At 39.2% G+C, this 14,260-nt stretch overlaps 1 protein-coding gene across 2 annotated transcripts in view; it reads right to left on the bottom strand.

The window, feature by feature from the left end:
* The window catches only part of UGP2 (UDP-glucose pyrophosphorylase 2), a 53,436-nt gene that overhangs the window by 6,647 nt on the left and 32,529 nt on the right, over positions 1–14,260 (bottom strand). For both annotated transcript variants that reach the window (XM_007970460.3, XM_007970458.3), the window contains exons 4-5: positions 2,262–2,447; positions 817–950 (exon numbers count right to left, since the gene is read on the bottom strand). In XM_007970460.3, the coding sequence (XP_007968651.1) occupies positions 817–950; positions 2,262–2,447 (320 nt within the window). The remainder of the gene's footprint in view (positions 1–816; positions 951–2,261; positions 2,448–14,260) is intronic.

The raw sequence follows: 14,260 nt of genomic DNA, 5'->3' as shown, positions 1-14,260 counted from the left end.
GAGATAGGGTCTTGCTCTGTTGCCTGGGCTGGAGTACAGTAGCACAAACATGTCTCACTACAGCCTCGACCTCCTGGGCTCAAGTGATACTCCCACCTCAGCCTCCCAAGTAGCTGGGGCTACAAGGGCACACCATCAATGCTAATTTTTAAATTTTTTTTGTAGAGATGAGGTCTCATTATGTTGCCCAGGCTAGTCTCAAACTCCTAGGCTCAAGCAATCCTCCTGCTTTGGCTTTCCAAAGTGCTGGAATTACAGGCATAAGCCAGCACACCCAGCCTCGAAATATCCCTTCTGTACAAGTTCATGTGGACTGACGTCCATCCCTTAAATGGAAGTCTTATTTCTCCAGTTTCCTGGCCTTCAGTCACAACTCATCATCTGAATTTACTTTTTACTCACTATTCCTCAAAAATTTTCTCCAGAATTTATTAAATACCCCAAGCCCATAAAAGATGTTGAAGAAATTCCTTTCCATAGGAAAAGTTATCAATAATGTAGGAATATAAAAAGATTTTCACAGACCCACCTGGAGACCAAATATGCTCTCAGAAAGCAAATGCTTAAGCTATCCCCAAATATTCTGGACATGGAACAGAGTCTCAAGCAGACTGAATTTTAAGAACTGGAAGTTAGAGAACCAGAGTGATTATAACAATCACATTATCAACAAATGCTTAGCTTTTATGGGCATCAAACACTTGTGAACATCAATAGTTGGTGCCTTTACATCTTGAGACTGCTCTGTTATAAACAAGATAAAGAAGTCCTTTCCCAGGAGTAACACACCCAGAGTTAATTTTTTACTCATTGTACCTGCTTTGATTGAAAGTGTAGATTTTCACACGACAATGATTGTACTTCTGTAGTATTTTTTTGGTATCTTCATCCGTGTTAAAAGAGTTCATTAAAACAAGAGGAACATCTGTATTGTAGGTTTTATTCAAATGCTAGGGAGGAAAATGACAATTAGATTACCCAGACTCACTTTTCTTTTGCTCAAATATGCAAAATTAATTCTTAAGGGTTAAATCATAAAATGTCCAAAACATCATCTGTATGTAGCCAAATATACAGATTTGACATAAAACTGCTCAGCATGAGCCACACATTTTGCTAGGCAATTCACCATGCACTTGCTCATTAAATCACCACCCTCTGAGATAGAAACTACTGTCTGTATTTTACGGATGACTAAACTAAGGCCCAGATAGGTGGTGGGTCTGGCAATGGCAGAGGCAGGACCCCCACCTCCCCACCCCAGGCAGTTTGAGTCTGGAGCTTATGTATAGCTACAGTGCTCTGTGGCCTTACTGGGTAGGCAAGTGCTGATTAAGCATTTACTCTATGTTAACATCTCTGTAGGGAGGAAAGTACAAATGTGACAAAGGCATGGCTCCCTACTCTCAAAATTAATGATCAAAAATTTTGAATCACACCCCAACTGAAATCTTTCCAACCTCAGAAGAGCTAAGAGGCAACACAGAGTGTGAAGAAAACAAGGTCTTAGAAGTCAGACTGCCCTATGTTAAAATTTTAATTCTGCACTTACTAACTAGCTTGGGAACCTTGGACAAGTAACCAACCTCCTTGTGCTTTGGTTTCCTCATTGGTAAAATGGGGATCACAGTACTTACCTCACAGAGTTGTTGAGAGGAACAAATGAGTAAATTCATATCAAGAGCTCAGAATAATACTTGGTGGACAGTAAGTGCTGAATACATGTTAGCCACTGCTACAACTGGTCGTTAGGATTATAGTTGCCAGCACCATACTAGGCAATAGGATAAGGAGATGGAAAAAATAAGGCCACTGCCCCAGAAGAACTTATGGTATACGATTAATGACTTTGTCGTAAGAGAGAAGCTAAGAACAGTTCTTAGCATGCAGGGCCTGCAGCCAAATACATAACATCTTCCCCACCCTCCCAAAAGGGTTAATAAAGCAAGATCATCCCAGCCTTGATGAAGGCTGCCCCCAGAAAGAAAGTGGGTAGAAGGGTGGGATATCAAAAGAGAATCTCAACAGACCCAGAGATTTCAACAACCACAAGTGCTATTTAAGATCAAAAGCCTTTACATAACCTTAAGGATTTGCCCTTAAGAACACTAAACCTTTTTTCCACCAATAGAGACTAAAGATAGCAAGCTCTTTGGTTAGCTCAAATTCACATCTGCTACATTTTATAATATAGCATTTATGATAACTTAAAAACTAAAAACTAGTTTAGTATCTCATGAAAAACGTTAAATGTTACTCACTTCAATTTGCTGAACAGTCAGATCCAGAAAAGTATTTTCATTCCTCACGCCAATCAGACTTTTAGGGCCTTTGCAGCCCATGCTGGTTCCCAAACCACCATTGAGTTTCACCACCACTAGTTTGTTCAACACAGAAGATATATTATCAGGCAAGCCCCTGGCCTTTATCTTTTCATAGGGTTGAATCTGAAAGAAAAATAACATTATAGGAGTAATTCAAACAGCTTTAAGGGACATTAAAACATATCAATCCCAGGGTTATTTCCATGCTTCCATAAAGAGTTTTGGTTTCTCTGGAAAATTTTAATCAACTTTTCTTTAATGTCATAGGCCCTTGTGGTTCAAAATCAAGTACTTTAACAGGCAACTTCCCTTGCACACAGTAGTTCAGTGGATCATTTACTTTACAAAGGAGTACGAGAAGGGGGAAAAAGTTGTAGGCCCCATATATTGTCTGGCTGGTAAGAACATCCAGATCTCTTGGAGTATCTTCAAACATTCAGAATTCCCAATTTGTATCAACATAGCAAATGATCAAGTCATTTATTTAGACTCATCAAGTCTAAGTATTTCTGGTGTATTATGGCTCTACTTCAATTCTGGAGAACCAGATACAAAATTACACATTATTCCTTCTACCACAGGAGGCAAAGAACAAAACACACTTGTTCCTTGCCATTCTCCTCTATTCAGTCATAAGTTTGCCTTTCAAAGGAAGGTGGCATAGACTTTTTGTCAAGTATGCACAAGGACAGAATTCCTTCCTCAAGAATTTAACTTTCAGGTGTCACCATATAAAAGCCAATACTGGAAAATTAAGTGTTGTCACTGTTCTAAGAAATGCCCTGGAAGGGAGGGAAAGAGCAAGAGGTGGGGCTGAAGAAAACCCCAACTCAATCTCCTCCCTAGCATCTTCATCTATTTTTGTGAGCAGAGGGCCTTAATCTATACCTTCTCCCTTATAGGAAAGGAACAGTGACAACTTACAGCGGAGGCCCAGATTATTTTATTCAAAGCAGAGGCACAAGCAAGTCTAAACATCTTACAGTAAGAAGGAAACCTTTCAGAAAGATCACAATGTATTTTCTATCCATTTATGTGACATGTTTGCTGTTATTTTGTTTTAATGGAATAGGTCCTCAAACTGACTCTTCAGTTACATCATGGTGTAGGACAGCTAACACATAATGGACTGAAAAAAGTAAAACTACCTCATAAGTGCTTTGTGGACATTAGCTGTTATTTGTTCTGCTACTGTAGGAACGCGTGTGTGTGAGAGAGAGAGAGAGAAATGTGTAGGTGTGACTGGGAAAGAACTTGATAGGCTCACACTCCAGTGATCTAAGCATATGGAAGCAAAAATCTCTTTATGCTTGGTCAGAGGAGAGGAGAGGAGACAGGAGAGGAAGGGAGGGGAGGGGAAGGAAAGACCACTGTGATGCAATGGCTGTAAGTAGTCAATTAATAGTTTAGAAGAGTCAGCAAATGGGACCAGGCCAAATGTTTTCCCATTATTTTGTAAAAGCCAAGAATTTCCATTTATCAGTTATTTTTCACTTCCTAGCAAGAACCTAATATTTACACAGGTCTCACAAGGATGTGAAAATCAGGTGAAAATCACCAAAACCTCCTAGTCCATGCATTCATTTTAGGTTAAATTGTTAGTTCAGAGATAGTGTTACCTATTTATGTTTTGACTACACTTAAAAAAAAAATAAGAGTACACAGAAGCTATTTTCCACATGGTAGGACAGGCCTGTCTTCCAATTTTACCTAAAATTTTTAATTGTGGTACATCACATATATAAAAGTTTATAAAAGAGATAAAATATACATATACGGTTGAAAGAATATATATATATATATATATATATATTTTTTTTTTTTTTTTGAGATGGAATCTCGCTCTGTCCCCCTGGCTGGAGTGCAGTGGCCGGATCTCAGCTCACTGCAAGCTCCACCTCCCGGGTTCACGCCATTCTCCTGCCTCAGCCTCCCGAGTAGCTGGGACTACAGGCGCCCGCCACCACACCCGGCTAATTTTTTTTTTGTATTTTTAGTAGAGACGGGGTTTCACCGTGTTAGCCAGGATGGTCTCGATCTCCTGACCTTGTGATCCGCCCGCCTCGGCCTCCCAAAGTGCTGGGATTACAGGTGTGAGCCACCGCGCCCGGCCAAGAATAACATTTTTAAAAAGGAACACTGCCATGCATCTGTCCCTAATCACATTCCTCTTCTACCCCTATGGGTAACCATCATCTGGACTTCTATTCTATAGTTTTACCACCTATTTGTGTAACAATATTTTACGCCATTTTATTTGTCTCAAAACTTTAAAATAAATTGAATCATAAGTAAGACCCATCTTGTCATTACAATATCAGTAATTTCAACAAGGCATATCACTGGGTTTGTTGTTGATATTTGAATATTCTATTTCAACTAGGGGTAAACATTATCTAGATGTAACTTGGAGTGAAAATTTTCATGTAACATCAATACTTTATCAAAGTATAAATGTTTATTATAAAAGTAAAAATGCTACAATAATTCTGAAAGCTATTAATTTTATGTATAACAATTAATGTTTTCAAATAATTCAGTAAGTTAGAAAACAGAATGACAATAAACATAAAACTCAGTACATTAGATAGGTATCTTTAGGAAAATATCATTCCCTTTTTGAGGGAACAAATATTTATACAAATTTAAATAATAACATGAGGCAGAAAACTCTAGATTACATCTTAATTCGAATCTTTACAGAAATGTTTGGAATACTAACATTCATAGCATTAAACAAAGTGAGCTTTAGGAACCATGTTTAATTTTTAGCTATTTAATTTGATTTAGGACATAAGTCATCAAGAAAAAGTACTAACAGGAACTTTTTTTACCTCCAGTGAAAATGAATTAAAAACCAAATGTCAACCTTGCTGCCTTAAAATTTCACCAGGAGAAAATAGAACTCCAAAATCATATGTATTCATGCTAAATCAGCTTTGATCCACACACCATAAATAACAGAAAGTTCTGGCTGGGTGCAAGGACTCACATCTGTAATCTCCGCACTTTGGGAGTCTGAGGCAGGAGGATCACTTAGAGCCCAGGAGTTTGAGAACAGCTTGGGCACTATGGTGAGACCTTGCCTCTACAAAAAAAATTTTTTTAATTACCTGAGCATGGTGGTGCATGCCTATAGTCCCAGGTACTCGGGAGGCTGGAGTGGGAGGACTGCTTGGGCCTGAGAGGCTATACAAATATATTTAAAGCACATAAAAATGATTTATATAGACTGCCAACCCTTTTAAGTAGGAGAAAACAAATATTTGCCCAAGTTCTGAGTCCTAGGTACAAAGTTCCTTGTAGAAACATGTTACTGGAAAGTTTTATTATAAATTTTAGTTAATGAAATTAAATGTGCTGCTTTTCTTTCCTGTACTTAGTCATGGAGACATAATCAGAGTCTGTTTTAAGTGTGAAAGCACAATACAATGATCAATTCAACAATGCTAAAAACATACCTGATTGAAGAAATATTAAAGATAAAAGTGTTATGCAATTATCAATGACAAATAGGGTGAGAGAATGATTGAGGAATCACCAGCATTCAGTGTTTCACCCACACTTTTCACCTGCTGGCTATGAGCTGAGAGATGGTGGGCCACTCTCATCATTCTGCTTCAAAGACAAGCGATCAGAGAACATTTGCTTATATGAGATGTTCACACAAGATGGAACGGCAGTTATTACATTTTATATAGGCTGTCTGCACAAAAAAAAAGGCCCAAAATTATGCTTTGGAAGTAACAAAACCAACACAGCAGGACTTACTAACAACAGTTCAATTGCCAGAACCTGCTAAGAAGTAACCAACTTATGTGTCCTAAGCATGCAGACTTCTTACAAGATACGCTGTGAAGATCTTCCACTCATTCTGTTTTAGAGAAAATGTAAAAATGTATGTTTATGCAATGAAAACTGATATTCAGAGACACACTTCTCAAGAGAGCCATTACTCCATCGCCAAATTTCTAGATCCAAAATCTAAGATCTCAAGTGATTGTGGGGAGGAACAAGTGCATGCTGAAATATTTTTGAAAATGCACACAAAATAAGGTAATATAAATGAGAAAGTATTCAGAAATTATCTGTCAACATGCACAAAACTTCAGTTTGTGAGATAACTTCAAGGAAATGGCATCACTGCCATAAATTAATGAAGTTTACAAGCTCAGGATACTGAGAGGACAGAGCTTCACTTCAGTCAGTTACTATTAGACAGGAAGGAAAACTTAACATCATGGCATCTGTATCATAATCAGCACATTCACTACTAGCAAAAATAGTTGGAAAATATCTTGCTCCTCCAATAACCTCCGTTGACCAAAGTAAGTCCATTTACTGTTACAGATGTGCATTATGGTGACCGCAAACGTAATCTACCAGATAACCATGTTGATGAACTATTGTTCTTGCACTGTAACATCAACATGTTAAAGCTTGGTTACTAAATTTCTAAATAGAACTGTAACAACTGCAATATCTTTGTTATCCCAAAAACTTATTCTATGATGGTGATCTAGATTCTCAGCCTCATACTGATTTTAACACTAGGACATTTGGCCTTCAGCCAAAAGGTATACTAAATATACTTCTAGTTTTAACTCAAATATCCCCAAGGTTGGCATCTTAAGAAACTGAGTTTGAATTTAAAATGTAATTCTGAATACTGTTCAAATATTTGGTATAAAATAAAATGAGCTGATCCACGGACAACATTCAGAATTCAAAAACCAAGTTAATAAAGACTTTTGGGAACAGGTCCTAGCAACTCACAATATAAAGACTTATTTACCATTCAAGTAAGTGCCAGATTTCTCTGTGATGTGTTGTATTTATAACCTTGCATGCTAAGTTAAGGGGGCAGAAAGTCACCCCACCTCTCAAAATGTCAAGGAACCATGGTTCTTTATGTGGTGCTTCCAATAATACCTTCTTGTCTTGCTATATCCAACCCTTAAAAGCAGCTAATTAAATGTAGGTCCTGCTGAGGAATTTGTTAACCATAGAGGACTCTCAGAATAACTGTGGAAAGGAAAGAAGTAACAGGGTATGAAGACAGGAGAAATATTTAAAGTGGTCAAGATAATGTTACTGTTGGAAGCCGCCAGGGGAGGTCTTTCACTGATGTTTCCTGACATACCCAGCCCCTACCCACCACCACCCCTCAACAGACACAGAGGTGTGCACAAAGGCACTAGTCATTCCATTCCAGGAAGCCAGGACACTTTTTGTCTAAAGCTTATTACACGTTAAATTTGGTGGTAAGCACAGCTTTCCATCACACAAATCACCCTGTATCAGCAGAGGTGCTCTTTCTTGGTGACACTGTCCACACTCTCTACCAGGCACCTAACCAAGCAGTCCCACAGAGCTTTGTTCAGTTCAACAAGCCAAGGGGCTATGTGTTAGAAAATTGCTTAGCAATGCTGAAGTCACAGAGGACACACCTAGTCACAGAGACAAGTTTTAGGCCTGCCTTCCACTTTCCCTACTTAGCTCCCCCAGGAGAATGCACAAAGACATTTACTCAAAGATGGCTAGTGTTCAGAGACAATCAGGGAGCATCACATACTGCTGGATACAGCCTCAACATTACTCTGACTGAATCACTTTAGTCAGTCACTAGTGCAATCTTTGTGCTCTCAATCCTAATCACCCTGTTTCTCTCTTTCCCAAAACATGAATAAAATTCAGTGTTCTAAGACCTCTACTGCAACTAAACAGACAGGAGGGAAAACTCCACAGGTGAGGTGGGGCAAACCGCATGAGGCTCCTGGCAAAAGGTCCAGAGGAGGCCAAGCCACTCATGTTCTCCTCTCACTGGTGGAAAAGAATTTGCCAAATAGCTAACATCCTCTGGGGAGTAAGTGAAAGAAAGTAATTGGCAGTCTACTGAAGAACATGCTCTCAACGACATTCAGCCCTCTAGGATGTCAATGTAGTTTTTCTGCAGAAAGTGGAATGAGATTTTTAAAAAGATCTTTTTAAAACTATCTACCATGATCTGTACCTTGCCAAGTTTGTTCACAACTTAGTTTCCAGTTAGAAGAAAAGCCAAATTCATCACACAGTCACAGACACACTGTTCCCATTAGTAATAGGATAACCCAGTTCTTGGTAGCGTATTTGTGCTATTTCTGGAGACACTGCCAAACACCCAAAGCAAGCTAACAGTACCTGCCCTGTATGCTTCACAAGGGTATGATTATTGCAATCTGAAAGAATTTTTTTTCAACAAAAGCAAGTTTGCTTGAAGGGAAATGAGCTGTGTAAACAGTTAACAAATTAGGAATGCCACTCCATATGTACAGAAAGTGTTCCAAGAACACTGGCTTATTCACTAAACCCTTACTGCACAGGGTTTGTGTGCCAAATTCTGTGCTAGTCACTTTCATGTACTATTTCACATTTCTAAAGGTAATAACCAAAATCTAGATCATTTGCAAGATCCTACAAATTTACTTTATAACAGAAAAGTCATACCTAGAATAATGTTTTTGTCTGGTTGTGTTGCCATAAAGGAATCCCTGAGGCTGGGCGGTTTATTTAAAAAAGAGGTTTATTTGGTGCACAGTTCTGCAAGCTGTACAAGAAAGAATCATGGTGTCAGTCAGCATCTGCTTCTGGTGAGCACCTCCAGAATCTTCCACTCATAGTGGAAAGCAGAGGGGAGCTGGTTTGTAGAGATCACATGGTGGGAAGCAAGAGAAAAGGGAGGGAGATGCCAGGCGTGTTTGGTGGTGGTGGTGGTGGTTGTTGTTTTAACAATCAGCTCTCACTATAACTAATGAAGAACTCATTCATCACCACAAGGACAGCACCAAGCCATGTATGAAGGATCCGTTCCCATGACCCAAACACCTCCCACTTTGCTAAGTTGCTAAATCCTATCAATAACATCAGTACTTCTTATCTGCACTCGCAGATACATCTGACACAACAGAGCACTCCCTAAACCTTGAAGTGCTCTATTCCCCTTGACCTATGAAACACCATACTCTGTTTTCCTCCTCTTTCTGCCTGCTCCTTGAAAATCTCATTCTAAGTAGACCTCCTCTTCTAGGCAATCAGCTTCAATTACTCCTGTCTCTATGGCAACATAACATACTCGGCTGCTAAGACAGAAGCCTGCTCATATGTGATCAATGACCAAGTCCTGTCAGTCTCATGACCTGTGTTACTGCAGTAGTCTCTATGATCCTTTACCTCTTTCCAACCCACCCTCCATCTCTCAAGTGGTAATCTTTTAAAAAAAAATTTGGCATGTTCCCCTTCTTATTGCATCATTCACAAAATAAAGCACTGGTATGGCATGGCAGAGATTATTAGCTGCCTACCCCAACATCATTTTTTTCCCTTTCACTTTAGAACCCTGACTTTCAGCTGGGCACACTGCCATCCAGAATAAAAGACTCAATTTCCAGTCTCCCTTGCAGCTATTTGTGCCAAAGTTCTGGTCAATATAATTAACTAGAAGTGAATTAAAAGATTTCCAGGAAATCTCTGTGAAAGGGCAGAGTCTGTGCCATCTTCCTTCTTCCTGCTGTTTGGACTAGAGGCATGATGAATAGTGTTCATTCTGGTGGCCATCTGGACCAAGAGGAGATACTCTAAGGATGGCAGAGCAGCCAGACAGAGAAGCCCAAGTTTCTGATGACCACATAATTGTCCTACCAACTGTGGATTGCCTCTCTCCAGATCTACTGTATTATTCTGGGTTTCTCTATTCTATGTAGCTGAATCTAATCCTAATTAGAAGACAGAGTTTGCAAGGTCCTTAATGATTTGACCTTTTTTACCTTCCACTCTTTCTTCTCCTACTCCCCCTAACATGCTGCTCCAAGAACATGGAGCATTGGGTTCTCTAATATACCACATCTCTTGCTTGTAAGGCCTCGCACTTTTTCCCCTCACACAACTTCACCAACAACTTTATCTTTCTCCTCCACATCTCAGCTAAGACTGGCAATTTACAGGCTTTATGAGTCAACAGGTACTTGTGAAGATAAAAAAATGGACCCTCTTTCAGACTAGTTCACCACCCCCCCGAAAAACAAAATGTTTGCTTACAATTTACTTCACTACATTGGAAATTTCATTCACAGAATATAAAATTAATCTTAGTAAGAGAAGTAATTTATTTCCCAGTGAAAATTAATGTGCAAATAGAGTAAAAAATAAACTTTACCTCTCTCCAAACTAAGTTTCAATGAGAAGGCTTCTGTTTGGCTTGAATAAGAAGCTGATGCTGTGATGTGGTTTGAGATGATTACATGCATACCATCTTTAACTGCCATTCCATTTTGACTTTTCTTTTTGATGGTCACAAGTGCTGAAAACCCTAATGCGCTCAAAAGCAAGTTCCCACAACTTTTGTTCTGATAGTTGTATGCAGCCTGTGCTACAAACACCAGAATTCTCTAAGACTCTGAGAACTGAGTGATTCATGCGTGTCCTGTATCTTTGAAAGTCAATAAGGTCATCTTTGCAGAAGTCTGCGTCATTCATGCAGGATTGCACCATCCTGGATGTAAGGCTCACAGATGCAGAAGAAGGTGAAATTGCAGTAATATGTGGAGCTCACTCTCCTCTGCAGCAGGACCAGAAGTGCTGGCTAGCATCATAGACACTCTACTGGCATACAGAGCACCAACACCTTGTCCAGCAAGTTTTGCTTGGCTTAGACATGTTATCATTTAAAAAACAGTTTCAGAAGAGGTTCGTAAATCTTTTTTTTTTTTTTTTTTTTTTTTTGAGGGCACCGGCACACAATAGCTGGCTGTACTGAGAAATGTCTGAAATTGCAAGGACATGCTGAAGGGAAATTATGTAGTTGCTGTTTCCTCCATGATCCGATTCAATAAACTACATCAATTCCAACATGAATGATATCATTTGACAAAAAGCCTCCTTTAAAATTGAATGAGGCATTAAAGTATAGTAACTGAGAGAGAACACAGGCTTTAATGCCAGGCTACCTGGGTTTCTTAGAATCCACCACTTATTCTGGCAAATTATTTAACCACTCTAAGTCTTTTTCATTTACTTCATTAATTTGCTATGAAGATAAATGAGATAACGCATATAAAGTGCTTAGCAAAGTGCCTGGCCCCATAGTAAGTACGCAAATGTTGGCTGGTATTATTATTGCTTCACTGATTCAGACACACTCCCTTCACCCCTACCCAACATTTTAACGTTTCTGAAAACAGGATCCACCATAAAACCAATAGGTTCTTACAGTTAGTTGGTTGATTTCTTTTCTTTTTTAGTGGTACATAAAAGGTGTAACTTATAAACAATGGCCCAAATTTTATGAAATACCGTATTGAATTTCTAGGTTTCAAGTCATGAACTAGCTGAATGATCTCCCAGACATGGGCTTCAGCCAAAGTTTCTCTCCAGTCATGTGTAGCCTGAGGATATTAAGACAGAGGTCAACGACTATGGTCTGTGAGAGCTGCCACTTGTTTTCATAAAGTTTTATTGGAACATAGTTGACATATAGTCTACGGCTATTTTCATGCTACCATGGCTGAATTGAGTAATCATCCCCAGATTGTATGGCCTATAAAGCCTAAAATATTTACTATCTGCCCCTTACAGAAAAGGTCTGCTGACCCCTGGTTTAACAAAGTCTTCTGGGAAAAACCCAAGTTTTGATAGTATTTCTCCCTTTTCAAACCATGCTTCTTCTCCTAAAATAGCACCATACTGCCTGAGACGCCTCAGGATGGCCAGAGAAAAGAGGGTCTCTCTAAGGCTATATGTTGGCTTCATGCTTCCCCTGGCAAGAACATTGCCATATAAACAACCCCCTAGGGCTTTTGTATGTTCTCAAATTTCCCCAGGAAAGCAAAACCAGTAATATGTAATTGGTAACAGAAATCAGGCAATTTTCAAAACAACAGAAAGAAAACTTGAGATTTAAAAAGGTTTTTGTGGCCGTGCACAGTGGCTCACGCCTGTAATCCCAGCACATTGGGAGGCGAAGGTGGGCGGATCACCTAAGGTCAGCAGTTCAAGACCAGCCTGGCCAACATGGCGAAAACCTGTCTACTAAAAGTACAAAAATTAGCCGGGCATGGTGGCAGCCGCCTGTAATCCCAGCTACTCAGGAGGCTGAGGCAGGAAAATTGCTTGAACCCGGGAGGCGGAGGTTACAGTGAGCCAAGATCGCGCCACTGCACTCTAGCCTGGGCGATAAAAGCAAGGAGGAAAAAAAAAAGGCTTTTGTCCACTTGTGAGTCATCTAAAGTAATCAAATTCATAGAGACAGAAACCAGAATGGCACTTGCCAGGGGATTAGGGGAGGGGGAATAGAAAGGAATGGGGAACTGTTCGTTCTTTAATGCTTCAGAGTCGCAGTTTTACAAGATGAAAAAGTTCTGAAGATTGGCCAATTTAAAATTTAATTAAAAAATATTTTGTGTAAGTGTGTATGTGCAGTCACACATGTATGCCCCATCAAGCACCAAAAGGCAAAAGTATCACTTCCTTTAGAAGCCATTTGTGACCCTCATCCCTAGTAGTGAATCTGGTGCAGCTCCTGGCTTCAGGTGCTACCGCCTCCTATCACAGCAATTCTTATAGTCTCCAAACTGCCTGCTAAGTTCTCTGACTCTGTTATATGACCTTAAACTCCATAAGGGTAGTAACTGCCACTTGATACTCCCCACCATATTCATCACCTTTAACTAACGGGTTAGCTCCCCAGTGTTGGCAGCACTCAAACATTTGTGAATAAGTGAATAAATGAATGAAACAAACAGCTATTAATTAATGAAATCTGTTCTCTGAAAATTATTCCTTGTCCTACTTTTAAATCTTTAGTTTAAAACAAAAGTGGTTTGATCACTGATGAGAAACCAGGTTACAACTACCTACTACTTTAATTCAAAAAATAAAATACTGGATCAACAGACATTATATACAAGTTTGATGAAAGAAAACCTAAATAGAAAACTTTGCTTTGCATAAGAAATTTTATAGGTCATAAAACTAGTAGAGGAATTACAGAGCAATCCCTCTGTAATAAACAAATAGAATGAACAATCACATATTACAAGCCTGGAAAAGTAAATTTCCTAAGAAAGTTTTTTGTCTTCTACCACTTATAATTTATAAGCAAAGCAAATTATCAAATCAAGTACATATTTTTATTTTCCCCGCTATTAACTCCCATATCTTTGGGGTTTTTAAAAATTAATTTTAGGGCCACGCGTGGTGGCTCACACCTGTAACCCCAGCACTTTGGGAGGCCAAGGCAGGTGGATCACGAGGTCAGGAGATCGAGACAATCCTGCTAACACAGTGAAACCCCGTCTCTACTAAAAATACAAAAAATTAGTTGGGTGTAGTGGCAGGCGCCTGTACTCCCAGCTACTCGGGAGGCTGAGGCAGGAGAATGGCGTGAACCCAGGAGGCGGAGCTTGCAGTGAGCCGAAATCGCGCCATTGCACTCCAGCCCGGGCGACAGAGCAAGACTCCGTCTCAAAAAAAAAATAGTAATTTTAATTATTCTAAAATAAACGTTACTAACCTATGGAAAGGAAAACGTGAAGGCAATTTTTCCAGTGGTGGATTGAATCAGTTGACATATTCATAATCCTCACAGTCCAAAGGCAAAAATTTGTAACATTTTTACATGTAAGTAAACAGGTCTTTTCAAAGAGCTAGTTAGAAATCTTGGCACCAACACTGTCCTCCAAACAACTACATACACCAGTACTAACCCAATCATTCATGCTCAATATCCTTCAATATAATCTGCTACTTCAGCAGTTACTAAAGTCAGCCTTAGTAAAATTCTAAGCAAAAACTATATATTTGGGAGCCAGAATCATAAAGGTCACTTATTTTCAGTCTAAATTTTGCACTGTATTCTCTAGGAAGCCAAACTTGAATAGTGTGCCTTTTTGTTATATTAAAGC

Source organism: Chlorocebus sabaeus, chromosome 14 (assembly GCF_047675955.1).
Source record: "Chlorocebus sabaeus isolate Y175 chromosome 14, mChlSab1.0.hap1, whole genome shotgun sequence".
NCBI lineage: Eukaryota > Metazoa > Chordata > Mammalia > Primates > Cercopithecidae > Chlorocebus > Chlorocebus sabaeus.
The sequence above is the reverse complement of the archived record's forward strand: the minus strand, read 5'-3'. Positions and strand labels throughout refer to the sequence as shown.